The 23,115-nt window shown below is 35.9% G+C and overlaps 3 protein-coding genes and 1 pseudogene across 3 annotated transcripts; 3 read left to right on the forward strand and 1 right to left on the reverse strand.

The window, feature by feature from the left end:
* Positions 1 to 1,416: 1,416 nt before the first annotated feature.
* LOC120264390 (protein KRI1 homolog) lies at positions 1,417 to 3,638 on the reverse strand. Its single transcript, XM_039272205.1, is given in 2 exon segments — positions 1,417 to 1,965; positions 1,967 to 3,638. Coding segments are annotated over 2 exon segments (1,878 nt in total). The 5' UTR covers positions 3,607 to 3,638; the 3' UTR covers positions 1,417 to 1,727.
* Positions 3,639 to 3,793: 155 nt separating this feature from the next.
* LOC120264392 (60S ribosomal protein L30) lies at positions 3,794 to 6,730 on the forward strand. Its single transcript, XM_039272207.1, has 5 exons — positions 3,794 to 3,926; positions 4,074 to 4,179; positions 5,488 to 5,589; positions 6,331 to 6,399; positions 6,493 to 6,730. The coding sequence occupies exons 1-5, from the start codon at positions 3,906 to 3,908 to the stop codon at positions 6,531 to 6,533; spliced, it is 339 nt and encodes a 112-aa protein (XP_039128141.1). The 5' UTR covers positions 3,794 to 3,905; the 3' UTR covers positions 6,534 to 6,730.
* Positions 6,731 to 7,244: 514 nt separating this feature from the next.
* On the forward strand, positions 7,245 to 10,683 carry LOC120264391 (calcium and calcium/calmodulin-dependent serine/threonine-protein kinase-like). The gene is given in 8 exon segments (XM_039272206.1): positions 7,245 to 8,184; positions 8,305 to 8,359; positions 9,082 to 9,192; positions 9,294 to 9,526; positions 9,860 to 10,067; positions 10,156 to 10,215; positions 10,288 to 10,329; positions 10,331 to 10,683. Coding segments are annotated over 8 exon segments (1,560 nt in total). The 5' UTR covers positions 7,245 to 7,468; the 3' UTR covers positions 10,466 to 10,683.
* Positions 10,684 to 12,816: 2,133 nt separating this feature from the next.
* Positions 12,817 to 23,115, forward strand: LOC120264821 (annotated as a pseudogene).

Raw genomic sequence — 23,115 nt, forward strand, 5'->3', positions numbered from 1 at the left:
TCAAGTTTGACGAAGCGTACTTTGTGCTAATCAGCGACCGGGTGCGAGTTTTGGTCGACATACTTTGTGCTAATCAGCGACCGTCACGGGTTTGACCAGTCCTACTTTGTCCTAATTAATTATCGATACAAATTTGACCAAACTACTTTTGTACAAATTCTTGACGGGTCTGCGAGGTTTAACCGACCTACTTTTGTACTAATTATTGATCGGGTCGAGGTTTGGTAGACTTACTTTGTGCTAATCTTGACCGAGTGCACTTTTCATTGTCCTACTTTGTGGTAATTATTAACCGGTATAGGTTTGATAGTCGTACTTTGTACTAATTACTAACAATGTAGATTTGACCGTCCTACTTTGTATAAAATACTTACCGTTGTAGATTTAACCATCATATTTTGTACTAATTAATTACTGGTGCAACTTTGACCGTTTTATTTTTAATATTTTTTCGGGACTCATAGTTTTTTTTAAAAATAAAATGTTAATATATATATATCAACAATTATTTTTTAATTAAAAAATTAATTATATAAAAAGAATATTTTTAAAACTTAACAGCAGCTGCATTATTTTTTAATTAAAAAATTAATTATATAAAAAGAATATTTTTAAAACTTAACAGCAGCTGCATTATTTTTAAATTAAAAAATTAATTATATAAAAAGAATATTTTTAAAACTTAACAGCTGCATGCGTTTGAGTTTTTTTAAAATTAAAAAAATGGGAAAACGGGAGTTAATTTTTTTTTTAATTAAAAAAATTACAAAATTATGAAAACAGAAGAATTTCTCCAGTTTCAAAATTTTTTAATTAAAAAAATGAAAACGGAAGAAACTCTCCCGTTTTCTATAATTTAAAATAAAAAAATAAAAAAATAGCTCAAAACGGAGAAATTTTCACATTTTCCACCCACTTATTTTAATAAATAATCCTAAACATGCATAATTTAATAAATATTTTTTTATAATATAAAAAAAAACCCTTTAACTTTCCAAGGGACTGAACAAACTAAACCAAATGAATTATGATCTTATTAAAGATAATCAAGCAATTGGAGATACATAATGGTCGTAACAAAGAGCAATTACTATCAAGGAAAAAAACAAACAGTCAATTAACACCAAATCATTTATATAGGCATGGTAAGCAATAAAACAAGTAAACAAATGCTAACATCAGCTCAAATAAGTTGTACAGCACTCTGCACCAAATTATCCCACAAGATTAGGATTGAAATGTACTCATTATATAAGTTGCTACAAATGAAGCAAGTAAACAGAGAGCCACAGTTAACAAAATCCCACTTGATCCTAACATCAGCTCAAATAAGTGCACAACATTTCTGCTCGATCATCCTATAGAACATGAATTGAAATGCATTCCATGAAAGCAAATAGTTAATCTCCACTCAAATTTGACAAAAGATAAATTTCAGCAATTAGATTGAAATAAATAACTAAAACAGGTGAGCAACATTCAAAACATAAGGTTTTCTCTTTTCATACAAGTCCCTTCCATAGAACAATGGTAGGACTGATAAAATGCTCCCGTGATACATGTATTGCCCTAAGCATAAGAAAGGCATAAAAAATCGGAGTGAAACAGGCGCAACCCATGTCTAAATATCTTAAAAACAAAACCCATAATCAAAAAAAGTGAGCGCTTCGTACAAGCACAAGAATACTTCATGAATGATGATGATCATACTCTACAATCCTGCAAAATCACTGCTTTTTATGAGTTTTAACAGGAATCTTTCCATAAGCTGCGAGCCTTGATTGAGACAGTTTCAGCTCAGCTTGGCGACGTCTTCTCTTGGCCCTCCTAGACATAGTTGCCTCCCCATTTGCTGTATCCATTTCATCTTTCTTTTCTGGTTCCTTAGAATCTAAATTTTCAATCAACCCATGCTTCTTATCACTCATCTTACCTTCTGGTTTCTTTCCATGAAGTATCAAATCCTTCTTCAACTTTATGGTGATAAGTTACCTTCCACTCTTTCTGCCTATATGGTGCTAACTTCTTTAACGAAACAAACTGGTTCAGGTTCTTATCATCCGTCATCAAAATTTCGGACGCAGATAATCCATACGATTTGGCAGGAACAGAAGTATACTTGAAGCGAGTCTTAAGATCTCCAATTGTATCTTCATAATCCAATTTATAATACTCCTCCAACTCCTTCTCCAGTTCAACTTTCTCCTTGAGAGAAATCTTCCGTTTCCTCTTCCTCTTGCCCTCTCTTCCGATGCGCCTTTCTACATCCTCTTCTTCTTCTTCATCATCATTATCTTCTTCTGCTTTCTTCTTCAGCATTCTTTCTCTAACTGCGGCAAACCCTTCATTGGAATTCACCACATCCCAATCCTTCCCCAACCCAAGCAACTCATCCTCCTTATCAAAATCGGGTTTTTCAAGATCCCCCTCAGCATCACTACCAAACCCAGGATCAGCATCCTCCGCATCATAATACCTAGTGTCAAACACCTCCCTCATCTTCCTATCATACTCCTCAGGATCAAAATCCTCCTCCAAATCATCAGCATGGATCTTACAATCACCATCTTCAATCCCAGCAATTGCTCTTATCTTTTCAAGCTTCTCCTGAATCTCTTTCTTCTTCAGATTCTTCAAATGCTTCAGCTCCTCCTTCCTCTCATACTCTGCCAACGCCATCCTCTCCTCCTTGCTCTTCCTCTGAACCTTTCTGCTGCTTGATTTCTTCCGCACTGATCCCTCTGTTACTCTGGCATGCCCCCACACCCGGTCATCCCCCTCGGCCTCCTCATGCCTGAAGTTATACTCAGCTTCATATTTATCCTGCTTCTCAAGCTCACCCTCGTCTTCTGACACTCCAATATCATCAAAGACGGGTTTTTTATCCTTGTCCTTGTCAACCCACATCTTCTCCTTAAAAAAATTCTTCAAGAACATCTCATTCTCATCCAACTTCTCATCATCCCCAAAATACTCATCCAATCTCATCTGAATCTGGCCGGCATCCTCATCCTCTGCTTCACCTTCCTCCTTTTCCTTCTCCTTGAAGAACTCCTCATCGTCATCAGAGCCCAATGCTTCCTTCTCGGCTTCCAAAAACGCCTTGATATCATCCATCTGCTCTTTCTTATAGATTTTTGGGTTCTTTTTTAGGGTTACAGCATCATCATCATCAAACTCCGGACCGTGCTCGATTAGATGCTTCGCCATGACATCTTTCAAGTACTGAGGCCCCTCTCTCTTCTCCTTCTTCAAAGGCTTAGGGTTTTCATCAAACTCTTCATCATCAGATGAGAAAAGCTTGGCATCTTTCTCATGGAGAACAGGGTCCTGCTTCTTAATGCGAACAAGAGCATCATAGAACTTGAGGTCCTTACCGGAGTTGCCAGCGAGCTCGTCATCATCCTCTGATTCATCGGAATCCTCATCGTCATCTGAGGAGGAGGAAGACGATTGGGCAACGCCACGGGCCTTGAGTTCTTCCAGCCGGTGAAGGGCGGCGCGGCGCTTGTTATGCTCGAACCGGCGGGCAAACTCGTGGTCGATCTCCAGCTCGGGAACCTCCTCATCAGAGGATCCAGCGCCATCGAAGAGATCGATAGCCATTGACAAGAGAGAGAGAGAGAGAGAGAGAATCGAAGAGAAGAGGGTTCAATTGAAAAACCCTAGACGACGAAGGCACGTGATACTCACGTGAGTGATGGATCGGGTCGGGTTTTTTTGGATTATGGATCCGAACCCGCACCCGAACTCGAACCCGAATAAGGGGTATTTTCGTAAATTTATAATGTCGAGCCTCTTCTATAAAACCTAAAACCCAGAAACCCTAGTCCTCCTCCATTGGCGGCCACCTTCGAGTTGTGAGATTTTGTCTCTGGATCTCTCGTTCTCTCTTTGTAGTAGCCATGGTGGTCGCGAAGAAGACGGTAGTCTTATCTTTCTCTTTATTTTGACCTTTTTTTTATGGCTTTCTTGTGTTTTGTTTGATTGGATCGTGAATGTTGTTTCTTTGATTGTGATTCATTTATTTGATGATTTTTGTTGGTTTTTTTCTTTTTTTCTTTTTAATGCAGAAGAAGACTCAGGAGAGTATAAACAATAGGCTTGCGCTGGTGATGAAGAGCGGGAAGTATACTCTTGGCTACAAGACGGTTCTCAGATCTCTCCGGGGCTCAAAGAGTATATTGATCTCCTAATCTCTTCTTTTATCTGTTAGTTTAGGCCATAATCACTAAAAATTGTATTTTTAAGCCATGGTAACGATTTTTTACTCATTTTTGTTACCGGGTCTGGAGTTTGGCTCTTTGGCTTTTATAATGTGCCTTAGAGATGAATGCAGTACCCAAAACCAATCTCAGCCTTCTTCCCTTTTTGAATTCGTCTAGGTTTACTCCTAGAAGATTGATATGGAGGTTGACACATCAATATGAATAAATTATAACAATTTGAATTATATTTTATGTGGTGTTTATCTTTTATTTTTTAATTTTTTTTGTACATGCAGTAATGGCAAACAGAAATTGTGCATTAGGTACGGCCTTGCGGTTGAGTGTGTTTGGATATAAAACTATTTTTAGCATAAAGCAATTATTTGATGCACTGTTAAGTGTGTTTTTGATTTTCTGAAAGTCAAGGTTACTTTCCTTCTACTTTGTGTGGTGTATGGGCATGTACATCCAAGAATTTTGACATTATATTTATTAATGGCATTTTTATGGATGCTTGTCTTGTGCTGATATCAATGCTAATGTATTGATGATCATATTATTTGTAAATGGGCTTTGACGAATCTAAAATATAATGGTTATCAATGGGTTGGATATGGTTAGTACTGATATTTTTAGGCTATGGCCTGGCTTAAACTTGAAATAAAGATACTTCATCTGTAAAGTTTTAACTAAATTTCCCTAGACTAAGATTTGTTTGCTTCAACTTTTGATATCAGGGTGGTCTTATTATGTCATCTTGGTTTTCGTGCAAGATTCTGCATATTTTTATATGGTGGCATATAAAAATTTGAAATTGTTGTAGTCCTTTTGTTTTTATTTGAGTATTGTAGTAACATTGGTTTTGATATATTGTTTATAGACAAATTCTTTACATCAAAGTAAAGCTTAATAGTGTGCACTTACATTTGGTATAAGGAATAGAAATTACATGATATATTGATATTCCTGTGCCATGTTCTATTTTATGGTCACACATGTATACTGTTTCACTTCAAGTTTAACTAATTTTACACAACACTTTGTTTTGCCTCATTGAATTTCACTTAGCCCTTTCTGTTTTGGAGTTACCTTTTCCTTCCCTTTTTTTAATTGTTCATACCTTTGTAATTTATTATATCTTCTGGTTAATTAATATCTTACCAAATGTAGGTTTTCCATTTCTATGTGTTGCCTTTGTTTACTGATAATTTTCATTCAGCTTTTAAATGTTTCTGTTGTTGTCTGCCAATTTATAAGTTTGATATTTGTTTCTTTTTAGGTAAGCTTATTATTATCTCAAACAACTGTCCCCCTCTAAGGAAGTCTGAAATTGAATACTATGCAATGTTGTCTAAGGTTGGAGTGCATCATTTCAATGGAAGTAAGTTATTTTGCTTGTTCTTACATTCAAGCAGTTTTTCGTCTATGGATTTCATACACATCACACTAGCTAGCAACTAAAGTTTATCCTTATGTTTCTTATTGGCATGAAAAAAGATCTGAGATTATTGGCAAATGATTCAAAGAGTCTATGCTTTTTAGTAAAAGGAAATAAATTAAATTAAGTTTTGTTAACTCTCCATCTTGTTGATCTGATTACATGCTTCGTTTGCGATGAGGTCTATGCTGCTTCTAGTATATTATTATGGATGGAATATAGCTTCCAATATAGTAGTCAATGCTGATATGTTTCAAAGAGCCTGTTGATGGATCACAACTTTCACAATATCTGATAGACCTGCACTTGTTCCAATATGGTAATATGTTTTGTTTGTGTTTCTCTTTTGGTAAGGTGTGAATTGATTAGAGGCCAGTGGCACAACTAGTTAGTGGCTCCTAAGAGAGCAAGGACCTAGGTATTCATAATATAACTTGAATGGTCTGTTAATTTCTTAAGCTGCAGTGTTCAAATTCATTCCACTTGTCATATAGCCAAATGGAAACTCATCATTCCATGTCTAATCTTCATTTCCTTAGCAAGGTTAACATCATAGATTTAAGATATACAGCAGTTATTCTGATTCTTATTTCTTTTATTCTCATTTACCAAAGAATTTGTAGCTGTTCTATAATTATTCTTTAATAATTCTTTCTCATTCTATGCTTTTCTTCTTGTTATTAGATAATGTTGATTTGGGAACAGCCTGTGGCAAATATTTCCGTGTGTGCTGCCTCAGCATCACCGATCCAGGTTGCTTTTCCTAAATTCATTGTTGCAATCCTTTCACACCCTTCATTCTTTCATCTAATACTTAAAATTTTTGGATTGATTTCTGTACCTTAGGTGATTCTGACATCATCAAGAGTATTCCTGGCGAGCAGTGAGATTGTAGTTCATGCGTTCAAGTGTTAGGAAGATGATTCATGGCTGTGTTTTTTTTTCTTTTTCTTTTTCTTTTCCTTTTTTTTTGTGAGCTTGTCAGAAATTACCTCAAGTGTTACAAGGAAACACTCTTGTTAGTATGTTAACTACAATTTTGAATTATTCTCTGCAATCTGATATTTAAATGACCTTTCTATCATGAACTTTTTCTCAATCTTTTTTTTTCCCAACGTTGCTGAGGATGAACAGTTGTCTGCTGCTGTTAGTGAATTCTGAATCTCTGATTGTCTTTGTTATGGACTCAGATCAAATGCTTGAGCTATCAAGCCTCTCTGTTTTGTACCATGTCTAATAAATCAAAATTCATCCACGTAAACAAAAAGAATCGCCTGGAAAAATTATAGATCAAATGCGGATAGTATTATGATATGAATTCAGGTCAAATGATTGAGGGAAAAATAAAACAAGCAGAAGTGCAAGTATATTCTGATGACGCCAATAGAAATGCTCTATATGATGAAGTTTCCTAGGAAACAACCTTGCAGGCAACTCTATTGACCTCTTCTCCACTCTCTCTTTGCCTGTCTTTGTCTCTATATCCTCATCATCCACCACCCACTCCTCCCATTCTTTGCACTTCATTATTATATTCATCTATATACCATTTCTTTATCTTCTCTGATGTTTTTATATGCAACATCTATTGGTATGGCCATTTCCATCTCCTTGACTTGTTCATCTGCATTATCTTCACTCTGCTCTTACTGATTTCCAGCCTTGTTCTATCTTAATTCCAATTCTCAATTCAGTTTTTGTTTGTTTGTTTACTTTGAATTGTTATACTTTGAGCTCTTGAACTGCAATTCTCATGTCTTGGTTTTGAAATGTTAATTTGGTTGAAAACTTAGTATTGTTTTTGATTGTATTGTGTTGATCAATGTTGCCACAAGAAAGCAGAAGCCTTTGTGATGATTTTGAAGTCACTGATGTTCTTGGTAGAGGTGGTTTCTCAGTTGTGAGAAAGGGTGTGAACAAATTCAGTGAAAGTAATCGATACGTAGCGATCAAGACTCTCAAGAAACTAGGGTTTACTCCGACGGGAACGACAAGAAATCAGACCAATCTGAAGGGCTCAGCTTCTGGATTGTCTGCATGGAGGCAGGCCTCAATTTCTGATGCATTGCTGACGAATGAGATCTTGGTCATGAGGAAGATAGTTGAAGATGTTTCTCCTCATCCCAATGTTATCCACCTGTATGATGTTTATGAGGATAGTAATGGAGTTCATCTTGTTTTGGAGCTCTGCTCTGGCGGCGAGCTTTTTGATAGGATAGTGTCTCAGAGGCAGTATTCGGAGACAGAAGCAGCTCGAGTTGTTAGGCAGATTGCTGAAGGGTTGGAAGCACTTCATAAAGCCCACATTGTTCATCGTGATTTGAAGCCGGAGAATTGCCTATTCTTGGACAATAGTGAGCATTCTCCGTTAAAGATCATGGACTTTGGTTTGAGTTCTGTGGAGGAATTTACTGATCCAATTGTTGCGCTGTTTGGTTCGATTGATTATGTCTCTCCTGAAGCTTTGGGTCAACGGAGAGTTTCCTCTGCTAGTGATATGTGGTCTCTTGGGGTCATCTTATACATTCTTCTCTCCGGGTATGCTTCGTTGTTCATTGTATTTTAGCCATTCGATTTTTGCATTACTGGGAGAAAATCTTTTAATTTGTTTTGTTGTGTGATTTGGAGTTTGATTGTTTTTCGCAATTTATATTTCAGGTATCCACCTTTCCATGCACCATCGAACCGTGAAAAGCAACAGAGGATACTGGCTGTAAGTTTCTGCTCACACTGGGATTTCGAATTTTCACTGGAGTACATAGATTGAGCCATTTATTGTGTTGCTTCTTCTTATGTCAATGCTTTTTCAATGTCAAATTAAGTGTCATGCTTTGCCTCGGCTATTCATTTTGGCTTATAAATCCATTTGACAAACGCATATACTTCCCGGATGCTTTTATTTTGATGTGATGCAATACATATTGTAGCTTATCATCTTTATCTTTCATCTTCTGATGCAAATTAGTAATCCTAATTGATTTTCATGTCTTTACTGTTTAGTTTCGCCTGAAATGCTACTACGTCAAAGTCCTTAGTGTGATTGAGTTGTTGCTTAGTTGCTTTAATTTCTCTTTTCTTCAAGATTTAATCTCATGGTCGTCTAGATTTCTGTTACTCATTTATAATTTCAGTGAATCAAAGCAGAAGGTTAATACATTGCTGAAGTTGTTGTCCTAACTATAGTGCTCTTCTAGTTCTTTAGAAAGGTTGCAAATGCCAGAATCTTATTATATGAACTTCGCAGTTTGAGCATATAGAGATCTTAAATATTTTTTATGCATTTAAATCAAATCCAAGAGCAACCAATTTAGAGTTTGTAAGTGTACCATCAATGTACTAGCACAACCGGTGTTTCACCCATAATTTAATACTGCTTTTGCTTGCACTCATTTGGTATTAGTGTCTTTACTAGCTCATTCAATAATTTCTTTGTAGGGTGATTTTAGCTTTGACGAACACACTTGGAAGACGATCACTCCATCAGCAAAACAATTGATTTCTAGTCTTCTATCTGTTGATCCTTTTAAAAGACCGACCGCTAAAGATGTATGCTTTGGGCTTTGCCCATGTTTTTTTGTATTGTTGTTCTTCTGCTTATGCTGTCAACTCTAAGTATATCTTCTGCTTTACGGTCAATTTTCAAGCAGCTTTTGCAGCATCCTTGGGTGATAGGAGATTCTGCAAAGCACGACGTCATGGATGCCGAGGTTGTTTCTAGGCTACAAAGATTCAATGCACGAAGAAAACTCCGTGCGGCAGCAATAGCTAGTGTGTTGAGTAGCAAGGTTTTTCTAAGAACAAAGAAACTCAAGAGCCTTATTGGAACCCATGATCTTTCCACAGATGAACTTGAAAATTTACGTTTACACTTCAAAAGGATGTGAGTATGATTTTTCGTACGTCAGTCTTAATTTCATAGCATCACCTCATGTCTGATCAGCTATTCAATGTATATATAACACATAGATTGATTCAATGAATGATAAACATTTGTTTACATCTCCATTCTGTGAATTGATCAGCAGTTTTAGCACTTCACCAACTCCTCATTCGATTAGTCGAACACATCCCTCATGTGATATGATGAAAATGATCTTGAGTCTAAAACTTAAGTTGTATTTCTTGAAAGTAATTGCACTTTTCTCCTATGTTTAATGTTTATATATAATGATTGAAGCTGTTCTTTGTGTTCATATGTTTATTTCTGCTGCAGATGTGCAGATGGAGACAATGCAACACTTCCAGAGTTTGAAGAAGTACTGAAAGCAATGAAGATGGACTCACTGATCCCTCTTGCTCCCCGTGTATTCGATCTATTTGACAACAACCGTGATGGAACAGTCGACATGAGAGAACTGCTCTGCGGGCTTTCAAGTCTAAAGAATTCTCAAGGCGACGAAGCTCTGCAGATATGTTTTCAGGTACTAATTCATCAACACCAAATTATTCCACTAATTATCCAAAAAAAAAAAAGTTCAATCATTTAATCTAGTTTTGCTTGTTTTTCAGATGTACGACACCGATCGGTCAGGGTCCATATCCAAGGAAGAATTAGCATCAATGCTGAGAGTAAGTTCTGATAATCATCATTATCATCATTAAAATGTATGTCTTGAATCTTTGATTTTATTTGATTTGCAGGCATTGCCTGAGGATTGTCTACCAGCTGATATTACCGATCCTGGGTAAGCTCGACGAGATCTTTGATCAAATGGATGCTAATAATGATGGAAAGGTTTCATTTGATGAATTCAAAGCTGCAATGCTGAGAGACAGTTCTCTCCAAGATGTTGTTATGTCTTCTCTGAGACCTCAATGACCTCTTCATCTTTTTCTCTTGTCTTTTTTTTTTAAGTTTCTACTGAGGAACTGAAAGGAAGATTTGAACTTCTTGATGATGATGATGATGATGATGATGATGATGTTTCATAATTGAAGAATGATGTTCTTAAACTGATGGCATGGCAAGTGTTCTATATGATCACTTTCTGTGTTTCATAAACAAGAAACATCAAAAGAGAAAATAAAATTTTATTTATATGCTTTCTTTGTTGAATAATTTTGTTGATGGTTGATATATATATTTTAAAATTGTTTTTTATATCTGAACTTAATTCTGGGATCATTATTTTGTGAATGTTAAGTTGGAGTTATTAGAAGATTTATAGGAGGTTTTAAAAAAATGTCTGCTTTATATATATATATATATAATGTCATTTTTATTTAATTTAATTTTCTATTTAAAGTACTCAATTATGGTAAAAACAGTTTATGAAAATAACTAATTCACCATTAAAATTATCATTTCAAGCACTGATTTTAATTATTTTGAACATTTATGGTGTGTTGTAGGAATTCCACATTAATTTAAAAAAAAAAACATCTCAGTAATACACATTTTTACCATCATGTATTATTTTAAATAAATTTAAAAATTGCAAATAATTGAATTATCTCTAATTATAATTAACAAAAAATATTATTATTTTTTAAATCCCATTTTCTAGAATTAAACACATCAAATAAAAAAAAAGGAAAAAGAAAAACCCTAGTTAGTGTTGTTCCAATAATTGGCCAACGCTTGGAACGCATTGGGGGCTCAAAACCAATTCGCTGTCGCTCTCCGTCCACTACTTGTTGCTTCTCTCGCTCTCTACCCTGGAGATTCATACGGGTGGCCATGAATCCGAGGCCAAGGCGTGACTCATTTAAAGCGAGAGCTTATTTTTAAACAGACCCTCATTTTTTAAACGAAACCTCGTTGAGTAGGGACGTTGAGTATCTCATACGTCGGTGATCTCGGCGTGAGCAGCTTGAGTCTTTGAGACTCGAGATGCGGCGGCGATCTCGAAGGTGGCGTGCTTTCGTGTGGGGGTCTTAAAGGAGAAATCTTTATCGGCGTTAGCGATCCGGTTGGCGGCGTTCCTCGGCGGTCGGAGTGGTAGAGGTCTTCGGGTGGCGGCGCGTCGGATAGAGGCGAGACTTTGAACAGAGCGGAACCATTCTCATTGCGGAGGCCGTAACATGGATATGATAGGGTTAGGGGTTAGGGATCGTTAGGGGTTTTGGATCCATGGTGCCTAAGTCGGTGGCGAGGAGCGGAGGGAGGAAGCGGCGCGAGTGAGGGTTCGATCTCGCAGTCTTAAAGTCTTCATCGTCTTCCACAGTCGTCGACCTCATCTCTTTCATCTTCTTCAGTAGATCGAGCCTCGGGAGAGACCGCGTACTCCTCGTCGTCGGCGAAGGCGTCGAAAGGTTGCACCTTTTTCTCTGAGACATGAAATCTCATTTTCATGCAGCGTGGTCGTGATTGTGAGTACGCATGCTTTGTCTCAGCTGGCCCGGGTCAAGCTACTGATAAAGAGATTTTTGGGGGTGATAAATACTGCCACAAAAACTCGTTTCTTAAACAGATACCTCATTTTTAAACAAAACCCTCATTTCTTAAAGCGGAAAACTCGTTTCTTAAGCAGAGACTCATCGTTTTTTAAAGCGAAACCTCTTTTTCTTAAGCAGGAAAACTCATTTCTTAAACAAAAAAACTCAATTTTTAAACAAAAAAACTCATTTTTTTAAACAAAAACTCATTTTTAAAGCAGGAAACTTCGTTTTTAAAAGCGAGCATACATACCTCATATTTTTAAATAGAAGCTTCGTTTCGAATAGAAAGCTCATTGTACTTAAAGGGCATTATAGTCAAACCCCGCATCACTTGCCATAACTTCCCATGAGGACAATTTCAGTCCAAAAATTCCAAATTAACTCTATCAATCACTTTATTAGATGTTTGGGGGTTTAAAAATCATTGTATTAAAGAGGAAGGGGTTTTTGAGGGAGTCAAATGCTGAGGTGTTTTTTTGATGATATTACAGACTTCTGAGTGTTTTTGGCGATTTACTTAAAATTATCATTTCAAGCACTGATTTTTAATTATTTTGAACATTTATGGTGTGTTGTAGGAATTCCACATTAATTTAAAACATCTCAGTAATACACATTTTTACCATCATGTATTATTTTAAATAAATTTAAAAATTGCAAATAATTGAATTATCTCTAATTATAATTAACAAAAATTATTATTATTTTTTAAATCCCATTTTCTAGAATTAAACACATCAAATAAAAAAAAAGGAAAAAGAAAAACCCTAGTTAGTGTTGTTCCAATAATTGGCCAACGCTTGGAACGCATTGGGGCCAAACCAATTCGCTCTCGCTCTCCGTCCACTACTTGTTGCTTCTCTCGCTCTCTACCCTGGAGATTCATACGGGTGGCCATAGAATCCGGGCCAAAGGCGGCGTCTTGGCCTCTCCCTGACGAGGTACTGTACCAACTTCCTCTCTCCCTAGATTTCTTGCTCTTTGCGGTTTTAATTTTCGTTGTATAATTAGAAATTTGAAGTTTATTCTTTGATATTGATAAGAATCTTTGTTCCTTCCTGCTCTGATAGATGTGGATGATATGCGTTGGTTTGGAACTGTTTGTGTTTTGGTCACTTTAGTTTTGTGTGTTGTTAGTTCTTGTGATTGGAATTGGTTTGCTGGCCCCAAATCTTGATGCTGCTATTGTGTTCCATTTGTTTTGTTTTGTTTTTTGTTTTTTTTTGTTTTTATATATTTTTAAGCTTTTTGTGCTTAGGAGGTTTCTTGGTGTTTGTAAAGGTATAGGCTTTAGAAAGATGATATAGGATGATAGATTGTAAATTTGGGCAATGTGGATAATGAAAATAATTAGATTGAAGCACAGTCAAAATTATTAATTTTGAGTGTTCTTTTGCATTTGAGAAATCAAAGTGGTCTTCTTGGAAAAAATTTCATTAGTAATTGTTCTCTCTTGACAAGTTCTGTCTGAAATTAATTTTTGAATGTTTATGTATTTATTTATGATTCCCGTGGGTTTTGTGTTTGGAGACACTTGAGGGATGAAGGAGAAAGAACTTGTGCAGCAATATGGATGTAATGGTGCCATTGGTTATTGTTCCTTTTTATTAGTGGAATTGTACTTTATATACCAACTTGCCGAAAATGATAATTTTTTGTGCTTCATGTTTAAAGCATTGAAATTGATACAAGAGAAATCAGTAGCTCAACAGAAGTAGAAATTGGCATTAACAGTTGTCTCTGAAATGTGCGGCCAGGATTTTTGACCTAATAAACCTAGTCCCTAACTATTTCATTTGATCATCTTGGCTCAAGATTTCAGGAAGAGTATGATCAACTAATCCAAGACAAGAATAAGATGGTCTTGGGATGTTGGTAAAATCAATTGCCTAGCCTTTCAAAGTGTAAAATCTTACACACTATTCTATAACATGTAAAGTTGATGCTGGTAAGTTGGGCAAATGTTAATTAGTTAAAAAAGGAAGCAAGGAAGTGGACAGGGCTACGGGAGGCAGCAGAAAATGGAAGAAGGGGAGGGAACAAGAATAGGAAGCTGGCTATAATACTGAAATGGCCTTCTTTACTTATTTTATTACCAGTGAATATGTCAAGGAGAATTGCTGACATATCCATTTTCACATTTTATTTTAAAAGGCAGTAATGTAGAAAAATTTTCAATCAGACCTTATTAAAGGCGATAAAGTTGCTGATTAGCGTGATCATCTTTAATTCCGAGTTGGCTCACATGGCTAAAGAAAGAAATTAAAAAAAATCATGAGGAGTCCACATACCTGACTTGGCTAGATGGTAAAGGAATTTGGACCAAATGTTGGGAAGAACTTAATAAAGTTCTTACATTGTTATGGTAGAGTACGTTGATGGCACGCCATGTGAGGGATGTGACATTAGTTGTTTAGTAAGCTGTTTTATGGAGTCATATCGATTCGAAGGAAATTTTATTTTATTATTGATTTCAGAATTAAAATTTTGGATTGTTCAAGAGCTTGTTGTCTAAATTCACCTTTCAAATTAATTGATGAAACTTATGGAAGAAAGGGCATGCTATCTATCAGATAAGTGGATGAGGAACAGTATATCTGTTGGAGACGCACTCTAATTTTATTAGAGAGGTAGAGCAATGAAGAAAATAGTTTCCTAATCTAATGAGAGAAAGGGCCTGGCATGTGTTGTGTGTGAGCTAGAGTGAGGAAGAAAAGGGTTTCCTAATCTAATTTCTGGCTCCTGGCCATTGCAATTTTATCTGGAAAGGGTGACCAGGCCTGTACAGAAAACAAAATCCAGAGTAAACTCAGAATATTATTTGAGAGGTAAGGTTTATAAAATATTTAAATGCAATAAGAGCTCTTTGTAATGTATACTAATGATTTTAAAATTCCAATAGGCCAAATTTTGGCAGCTTCATGGCTTTATGATATAGGGATAAGGTTGAAGATCTTCTTCCGTGTGATGCTAGTCAATCAGCTAATTTGTTCCAATCTCTTGGTTTTAGGTGAACATTAGATTTTCCAACTTCAAAGATAAGGCTCTCAATGCATTTGATTTCTTGTTTGAGAAATGTAAGGCACTGTTTAATGTCCACTTTGACAAGATGTATTTAGACAATTAGACTACAAAGTTCTCTGCTCAGTTGAACTCTGGTGCTGAGAGGACGATCTCAAGACCATGGTTGGCTTTTCTCTTACACTTATTTGGTCATGTTACAGGAAGGATTAGAGAAAGCTCTTTTTAGTTGATACAATTCATCATATTAGTGCTTTATTATTGTGGGACAAATATTGGACTTCCTCATCTCTTATATTTGGCATATATGGTATTCCTTTTTGGTATAGAATGAGAACCTCATTTCTCTCATATTTCAACTATTTTACATATGTAGTGTTTGAACGTTTGGTTGCGTAGACCACATGAATGGTTGAATCCAGCATAACCCTGCATCCAGCCCATATATGCAGTCAACCTCATATTCTTATATGTAGGCCACAGACGCTGTCAAGCACTGCTATGTGTTCTAGTGTATACCTCCTTTTGGCAATTCACTTACTAACTCCCATATGTGGATACACGGACAATTAAATTATATGTCTGCAAAGGTAGTATGCCTCATTTATAATTGGGATTAAAGATTAAGATTATGATATTATCTTATCTTATATGTAAAATGATTTAGTATTTCTTATATGTGATTATTGCTTGGCTAGCATATTGGTATGCATATTAATTTATTTTTTTTTAACTTACACAAAGAATGTGACTTGGTATACACTAAGAATATGGATGAATGATCATTTATAAACAATCTGCTCTTTCTTTTTTTCTTCTTTAAAATTTGATAATTATAGTTTTCAAAGTTTTTCATATGTTGTGATTAATTTTAATATTTTGAATTCAGAGCTGTAATGCACTGTGTGTTTTCAAAAACAATACCTGTATGCATCCGACTTCATTTTAAAAATCCTGATGAATAGTCTCTTATGCTGTTTTAGTTGATATTGCCATAGATTTAGCAGGCGTGAGAATAGACGATCATGGCAACATGCTATCATAAGGTGTAATATGTCTATGATTTTAGCATTTATTCATTGTCCATCATTTTCTGCGTTTGTTTACTTTAACATACTGGACAATAACTTCAATTATGGCAATATCTACTCCTTACTACTTAGCTTTTTGAGATTTTCTTTTATCCTTCGCCTTTCACATAACAAGTTGTTATAACTTCCTTTAAAAATTTATGCTGCTTGAATTGCCTGTCTGAATTGTTCTAACTATTTATTATTATTGATTGAACAGGACAATTTTTTTTTGTGAGAACAGTTTATAAGGAAAAGGCAAGATGAGCAATGCTTTTAACAGCCAGATATTAGAAGAGAAGCTTTCTAAGCTTAATAATTCACAACAAAGCATTGAAAGTATCCTTATGCGGATTTTTTGATCATGTGTTGCCATTTATGTACTGTAAGCAATAAAAAAAAATTCCTATGATCAATTAATAGAGTAGATTATATTTGTTAAAGGAGGTTCTGATTTGATAAGACAATAAGCGGAATTCGAGACCATGAGGCCTGAGTATGATAATCTGTAGAATATGAGTATACTATTAGTATCAATATGCCAGGAAATTACTAGTGTGATTAATCTTATTATGCTTGGTTTTCCATTTGGTTGAATAATTTCTAGAGTTTACATTGGTATAACTGCCACTTGCATTCTTTCTTTGTTCATGCCCAATTATGGCTGTTTTTGACTGCTAATCTCCATGGTGGTGACTTTAGGCTGGTGTTTAATTTAAACCACTTCTTTAATTTTGTTTTCTATACATTTGAATCTTCCATGATGGTTAACAAAGCTTTCTTGTTAAGTTAGAATTCACAAATATAAGAGTAAAATCCTTGACATTTTAGGGCATTGTTTTGTTTCCTTTAGATCTTTCATCTCTTGTTTTAAGTCCTAGTCACTGATTTTTTTTATTTTTTTTTGGCCCCTTATTTAGTTCCTGAATATCAATTAGCATTGTTACCTTCTTAATTTTCAAATAGCATTGTCGCATTGGTGCATCTTCCACAGGAAAAAAGCCAAACAAGTTGTTGAAACTTGGGAAAAGATATTCAGTAGCTCCCCCAAGGAGCAAAAAGTGCCCTTTTCTATATCTGGCAAATGACATCCTGCAGAATAGCCGTCGCAAGGGTAGTGAATTTGTTAATGAATTTTGGAAGGTTCTTCCTGGTGTTCTGAAAAATGTATATGACAATGGTGATGATCAGGGGAAGAGTGTAATAATGAGGCTAGTAAGTTTTTGTCCTTTCTATTTCAGAAGCCTTATTTTTATTTTTTGTTCTAATTAAATTATTTTACTGGTGGTTGTATAAAACTGTCCATTTTGCTGTAACTAATATTCTTGTAGATGTTTGATTTTTTTTCTAGTGTTTCAGTAAACCATGTGACGTCAATGTGTAATAGCAGGCCTTTGTATTTTCTACGGACATTAACCGGTGATTATACATTTTAAATATGTACTTTTAGTTCTTAATCTATGTCGTAAGTTTCTGTTTATTTGACTTGCATGATCTTTGCATTAAACTTGTTGTCTCTTATTCTGGATTTCTTCTTGCTTTGCTGATACTAAATTGGATAATAAATATCTAGGCAGTTACTAGCACAAGATTTAGAGTGTTGGTTCTTATAGGAGAATGATCATATGCATTTATTGATATTTGCATTTTTATTTTGGTGTATTCTAGGCACTCAATGTACTCTTTATTTTTTCCATTGTTGGTGCTATACTTTAGAAGAATTAGACCTCTTGATATAAATCTCTTTATATCTTGGGATGTGATTGTGTTTATAGAACACATGTGTACCTATCTTATCACTCAATCAACATATGAACCTATTGATCTATCATTTGTTTAACATGGGCTACCTGACATGGATATCGATGTTTGAGTTCAACCAATTTTGAATAATAATATGCAACAGATTGCATGTGTTCCCATGCAGCCACTGAATCTTCATTCACAGTAAATATGTTTTTATAAATAACCTTCCCCCTTTGTTCCCTTCTATTTTCTAGAGGACCAAACAGGAGCTTATCTAACCTTGCCTACACGCATATATTTGTGTCCCTGTTTTAATAAGTGTAACCTCAGCTTTTGTACGTATTCAACAATTTAAAGATGGAAAATCCTATAAAGCGGTGATTTTATCATAAAATTCAAAAGGGATAATATTATTCAATATTTTTTGCTTTCATAGTTTTGACTCAGCCTATACAGGTCGTTATTTGGGATGAGAGGAAAGTCTTTGGTTCTCGTGGGCAAGGCCTTAAAGATGATATTCTTGGTAAAGAACCTCCTCCATTGTTGGAAAACAATGGCAAAAGTTCTCATTCTGTCAAAGTTGTGAAGAAAGATTCTCATTCCATTAGAATAGTGAGTAATTTATATTTGACTTCTGATCTATTTATCGAAATTTCATTGTTCCTTCTGTAGATTCTACCCAGTTAAAAAAGAAAAAAAAATGAAAAAGTGACTTTCCTATGGCTATTCCTTCATTGTTTAGAAATTGGCTGTTGGAGGAATGCCTGAAAAGATAGTCACTGCATATCAAACAGTATCTGAGGAGCATTTCAATGAAGACACTGCTTTAAATAAATGCAAATCTGTTGTTAGTCGTGTAGGGAAGATGGAGAAGGATGTTGAAAATGTGGGTATTCAAGGTAAGAACACTCACATTGACTATATTTGTGAGATAAATAATTGAACTTATCTGGGTGGTAATACATGATAAGCATCTCTCATATAATGTTTCACTGTTGAATAGAAGGTTTTTTGCAGTACTACAATGAAAATATGCTCTGATAGACCTGCATTTTGCTTTGACTGGCATTTTCTGGTTCTCTGTATTTTCTGACAAATAATGCTGACTGATAATTTCCATCTGAATAATTGGCATTTTTGTAATAAGATCCATGATTTCGGCATTGAAATATGTCTTGAAAATATTTGGGTATGATATTTCTTGTATTTCTGGAATTTTAATTTGAAAGAGAAATGGGAAAAAAAATCAATAGGGCCCAGTTTCTAAGGTGATAGCAAGGCTTGGAGGCATTCATTTCGGGGGAAGTGGGGAGAAGTGAAGGAAAGTAGTCGGACTTGCCCCACTTCTGGTGTTTATTTGTTCTGAAGTGGAGGAAGTGACACTGTCCCTATTTCCGTCTGAAGTGAATCTTGAACTAAACCCACTGCACTATTTTTTTTTTATTGAAGTGAGTGAGCCAATTTATAAAAACTTACTTCCCATCACTTTCAAACCCCGTTTTGAGCACATAGAATTTCACCTAACACCTGAATTATCTAGTTCTATTCTCATTTTCTGACAAATGAACACCATAAGTTCTGAAGTGATATCACTTCCCCACACTTCAGAAAAGTAGCACTTCCCCCACTTCTCCACTTCAGATCACTTCTCCCGAAATGAACACCCATGGTATATAACATTTGTGAGACTAGATCTTAATTCAGGTTGATTTTGTCTTGCATTGTGCACCTTGGTCACACTTGACGCAATCAATCATGACACGAAAAATAAAACATGCCATTGATCTTTAACCTGGAAAACTGCAGTCATTCTCTTGTTTGATGGTAGAAACTATGTGGTGTTGGCTTTGTGATCAGGAACATCATAGTTTTTATATGAAAATCTTGTTCAAGTTTTCTTCTTGTTTGTCTCTTATTTGATTTTGCTTTGCTTGATCAGGCAGTCTGAACAAAGCAGATCTATTGAATGAAATTCAAGAGCAGGAAATCACATTGAAGCAATGTGTTGATCAACTTGAAAGTGTTCAAGCAACTAGAGCAGCTCTGATTCTTCAGCTTAAAGAAGCACTCGCGGAACAGGTTTAGTTATGAGCTGAATAGCTTTATCTTGAAGTTTATGACCTAGCATCTTTTCTTTTATTCAACTCTTTTTATGCTTATGGGGAATTTTACATCTATTGCTAGGAAACAAAAGTGGAACTTATCCGCTCTCAGTTGCAAGTAAGAATCACAACCTTCTTTTTTTATACATTTTGAGAATGGGGGCTTATATTATAATCATAAAATTTGTAACATGAGTGTAGCTTAAGCTTCTCATTATTATTGATATGACCGGCATCTAACTTCAACTATTTATATTCTGTAATGGATTTTGCTAAGTCATGGTAATTAATTTTGTTCTCAAATTAATCCCCACCCTTTCAAATTTTAAGGCTTCAAGTGGCAATGTGTACTAAGCAAGGTTAACCTACAGTTTGTTGCGATGATTTTACCTCATTTGGTCCCCATCAGTTTGTTGTGATAGTTCCAAGATCTCATTCTCAGGAGTTATTTGTTTGGCCAATAGCCACACACCACACCAAAAGTATGGTGTGATAAAGAGAAGTGGTGGTTATACCCCTTTCGACAAAGTTCTTTTGGCCTATTAACCTACAATTTATAAGCAAGGATTTTGGTCTATGTTTAAATCAGAAGAACTTTCGGGTTATTAGCTGCTTGCAACCTTTCGCAAGAACATTGAGGGGCATAGATCATCTGCGTCCAGTCCTCTTCAATAAAAGGCTAGTAATACCCCTCCATTATAAACTAGTTTTTATACTGCCATTGCTGTAATGGATTGTTAGAATTTTTTCTTGATCAAAAGAAACTTGATCTGTTAAGCGGGGGATCAAACACAACAGTGATCAATGAACACTTAGTTTGTTAAATTGTTCTATACTACACCACTCTCTAGATATGCAGCTTAGTTTTTAAATCTCAGGATCTTAACTAGATGCTCTTTCCTATTCGAACATTACCTAGCTCAAATAAAAGCTTGATTGCTTCTATTAGTGACATCTTATGATAGATAAAAATTTTTGGTCACCATGAAGTCCCTTATTTAATTCTATCCTTTTCCTTGAATAGAGATTCCTTTTTGTGTCATTTACAAGCCCCAAAGTGTAATTTTGGCACAATATTTGATCTTTAACATACATCTTGAAAGTGTATTGCAAGAGAATGTTTTTCCTCCATAGTATAATTTTGTCAGTATGCACTGTTCCAGTAGTCTAATTTCTGATGCTCTGTCTAGCCGCAAATATTTGCTTGCACTTTTTGTGATTGTTTTGCTCTTAGCATGTCTTTGGTGCATTGTGTTGGAATAATCTGTTTGTTTCTAGTTTATATATCAAGTTTGTTCAATCTGCTTTGTCTTTGATGTTGCACATCACTTGATGATCAGTTTGAATAACGTTGGTGTCACAAGAATAGTACATTTTGAGCATGAATGACAATTTGGTTTGTAATGTTCGTCACAGCAAGGAAGGTGAAGTTCACTAGATCATGGTAGGTTGCTACCTTTTTTCATGTGATTTCTGACATATATCTTGTGGATGCCTGACACTATTGCTTAATTTTGTATGAAGGTAGTACCTATTGTGGCACTGTTTTGATTAATGAAAGAAACCTGGTAAATGATGATCTATAATAAGTTTAAAGCATGTAAATTAAAAAAAAAAAATGCTGCTGTGGTTTATCTAATATAAGACTTTGAATATAGTACTGAGGTAAATACACATAAATTTATGTCTTGTGAAATATGTTTTTGTGGTATGGCTAGCTATTAACAAATCCCTTAAACCATATTTTAATGATTCTAATTCTCTCAATTTTGGCCTTTAATTTTCACAATCAGAGTGTAAACTTGTGGAACCAATGTCATTACTATTTTCATATCCCCGTTATCTTGAAATGTAAACCATATTTAATGTTTCTTGGTTCCATTGATTATCTGCTTTCAACTCAGTGTAGTTTCAGCTTCTATTTTTGTTCCTGTGATTCTCAGTTATGTAGTCTCCCGCACAATTCTGTTTTATTTTTTATTTTTTAAAACTTTTGAGATGCCCTTGACAAAGATGATCAAACCACATCTTTGCTAATATATTGTGGCAACATGATTGTCTCTGCTTTTGCATTCTCATTGTTCCGATGATTCATATTCTGTAGGTTGCAAAGACGGAGACTGAGCATACTAACAATATGAAGCAGAGGCTCATGTCAATTACGAGCTCGAACCCTGTCGCTGGTCCAATTACAAATCAACCACCTGAACGGTCCCCTATCTTAATCCCAAGCCCTCCGGTTCAACATGTAACCACTCCGGCAACTTCAATGGCAAGCTCCATGACTAGCGCCGAAGAAGAACACAAGAAAGCTGCAGCTGCAGTCGCAGCAAAGTTGACCGCATCAACTTCCTCTGCTCAGATGCTTACCTCCGTTCTCTCATCCCTAGTTGCCGAAGAAGCTGCCTTGAATGGAGTTCGAAATACTGCAAACTTCAGCAACAGCCCTCCTCTCTTCCCAATGGAGAAAAGGCGGAAGCTTGAGAACCCCACATCTGTTCCTGATGGAAGTAACACTTATTTCGGACCCACCTCTGCAGCAAGTTTCGCAGCCGTTGCCACAAACCAACCAACCATCGCAATTCACTCCCCCTCCGCCACCTCTTCCTCCACCACCGCCGCCACTGCCTTTGCAGCAATACATGCAAATCAAGTGGTGCAATGAGTGGGATGGTGCCGTTTGGTTTCGGAGGCAATGTAATACCACCACCTCCGCCTTTATCGACTCATCCTGTTATGGGCTTAGCTAGACCGGGTGCGCCACCGCTACCACCTGCATCACAACAACAGCAACCACAATCACAGCAGCAGCAGCAACAACAACAACAGCAGCCGGCAGCAACAACGACGGGGTTCTATCAATCTCCGGGAATGAGTTTTTATGGTCAACCACAGGGAACTCCTCTAGTACCTCGACAATGAGTTGCTTTGACGTCGGCTTTTGCCGCTGTAAGAGTGTAGCCCTGACTTTTCGGAACTTGTAGATTAATACTTGATGATGTATATTTCAGTTTTCATGGAATAGGTAGGTGATCTGAAGCAGACTGACATCTAAACCACCCCACCAGGTTGGATTTTATGATACTGGATTGAAATTGTGATACGGTGGTCTTAGAGGAAAAAAAAAATTCACATGCTCTCTTTAGTTT

The sequence above is a fragment of the Dioscorea cayenensis genome, chromosome 7 (genome assembly GCF_009730915.1).
Source record: "Dioscorea cayenensis subsp. rotundata cultivar TDr96_F1 chromosome 7, TDr96_F1_v2_PseudoChromosome.rev07_lg8_w22 25.fasta, whole genome shotgun sequence".
Classification (NCBI taxonomy): domain Eukaryota; kingdom Viridiplantae; phylum Streptophyta; class Magnoliopsida; order Dioscoreales; family Dioscoreaceae; genus Dioscorea; species Dioscorea cayenensis.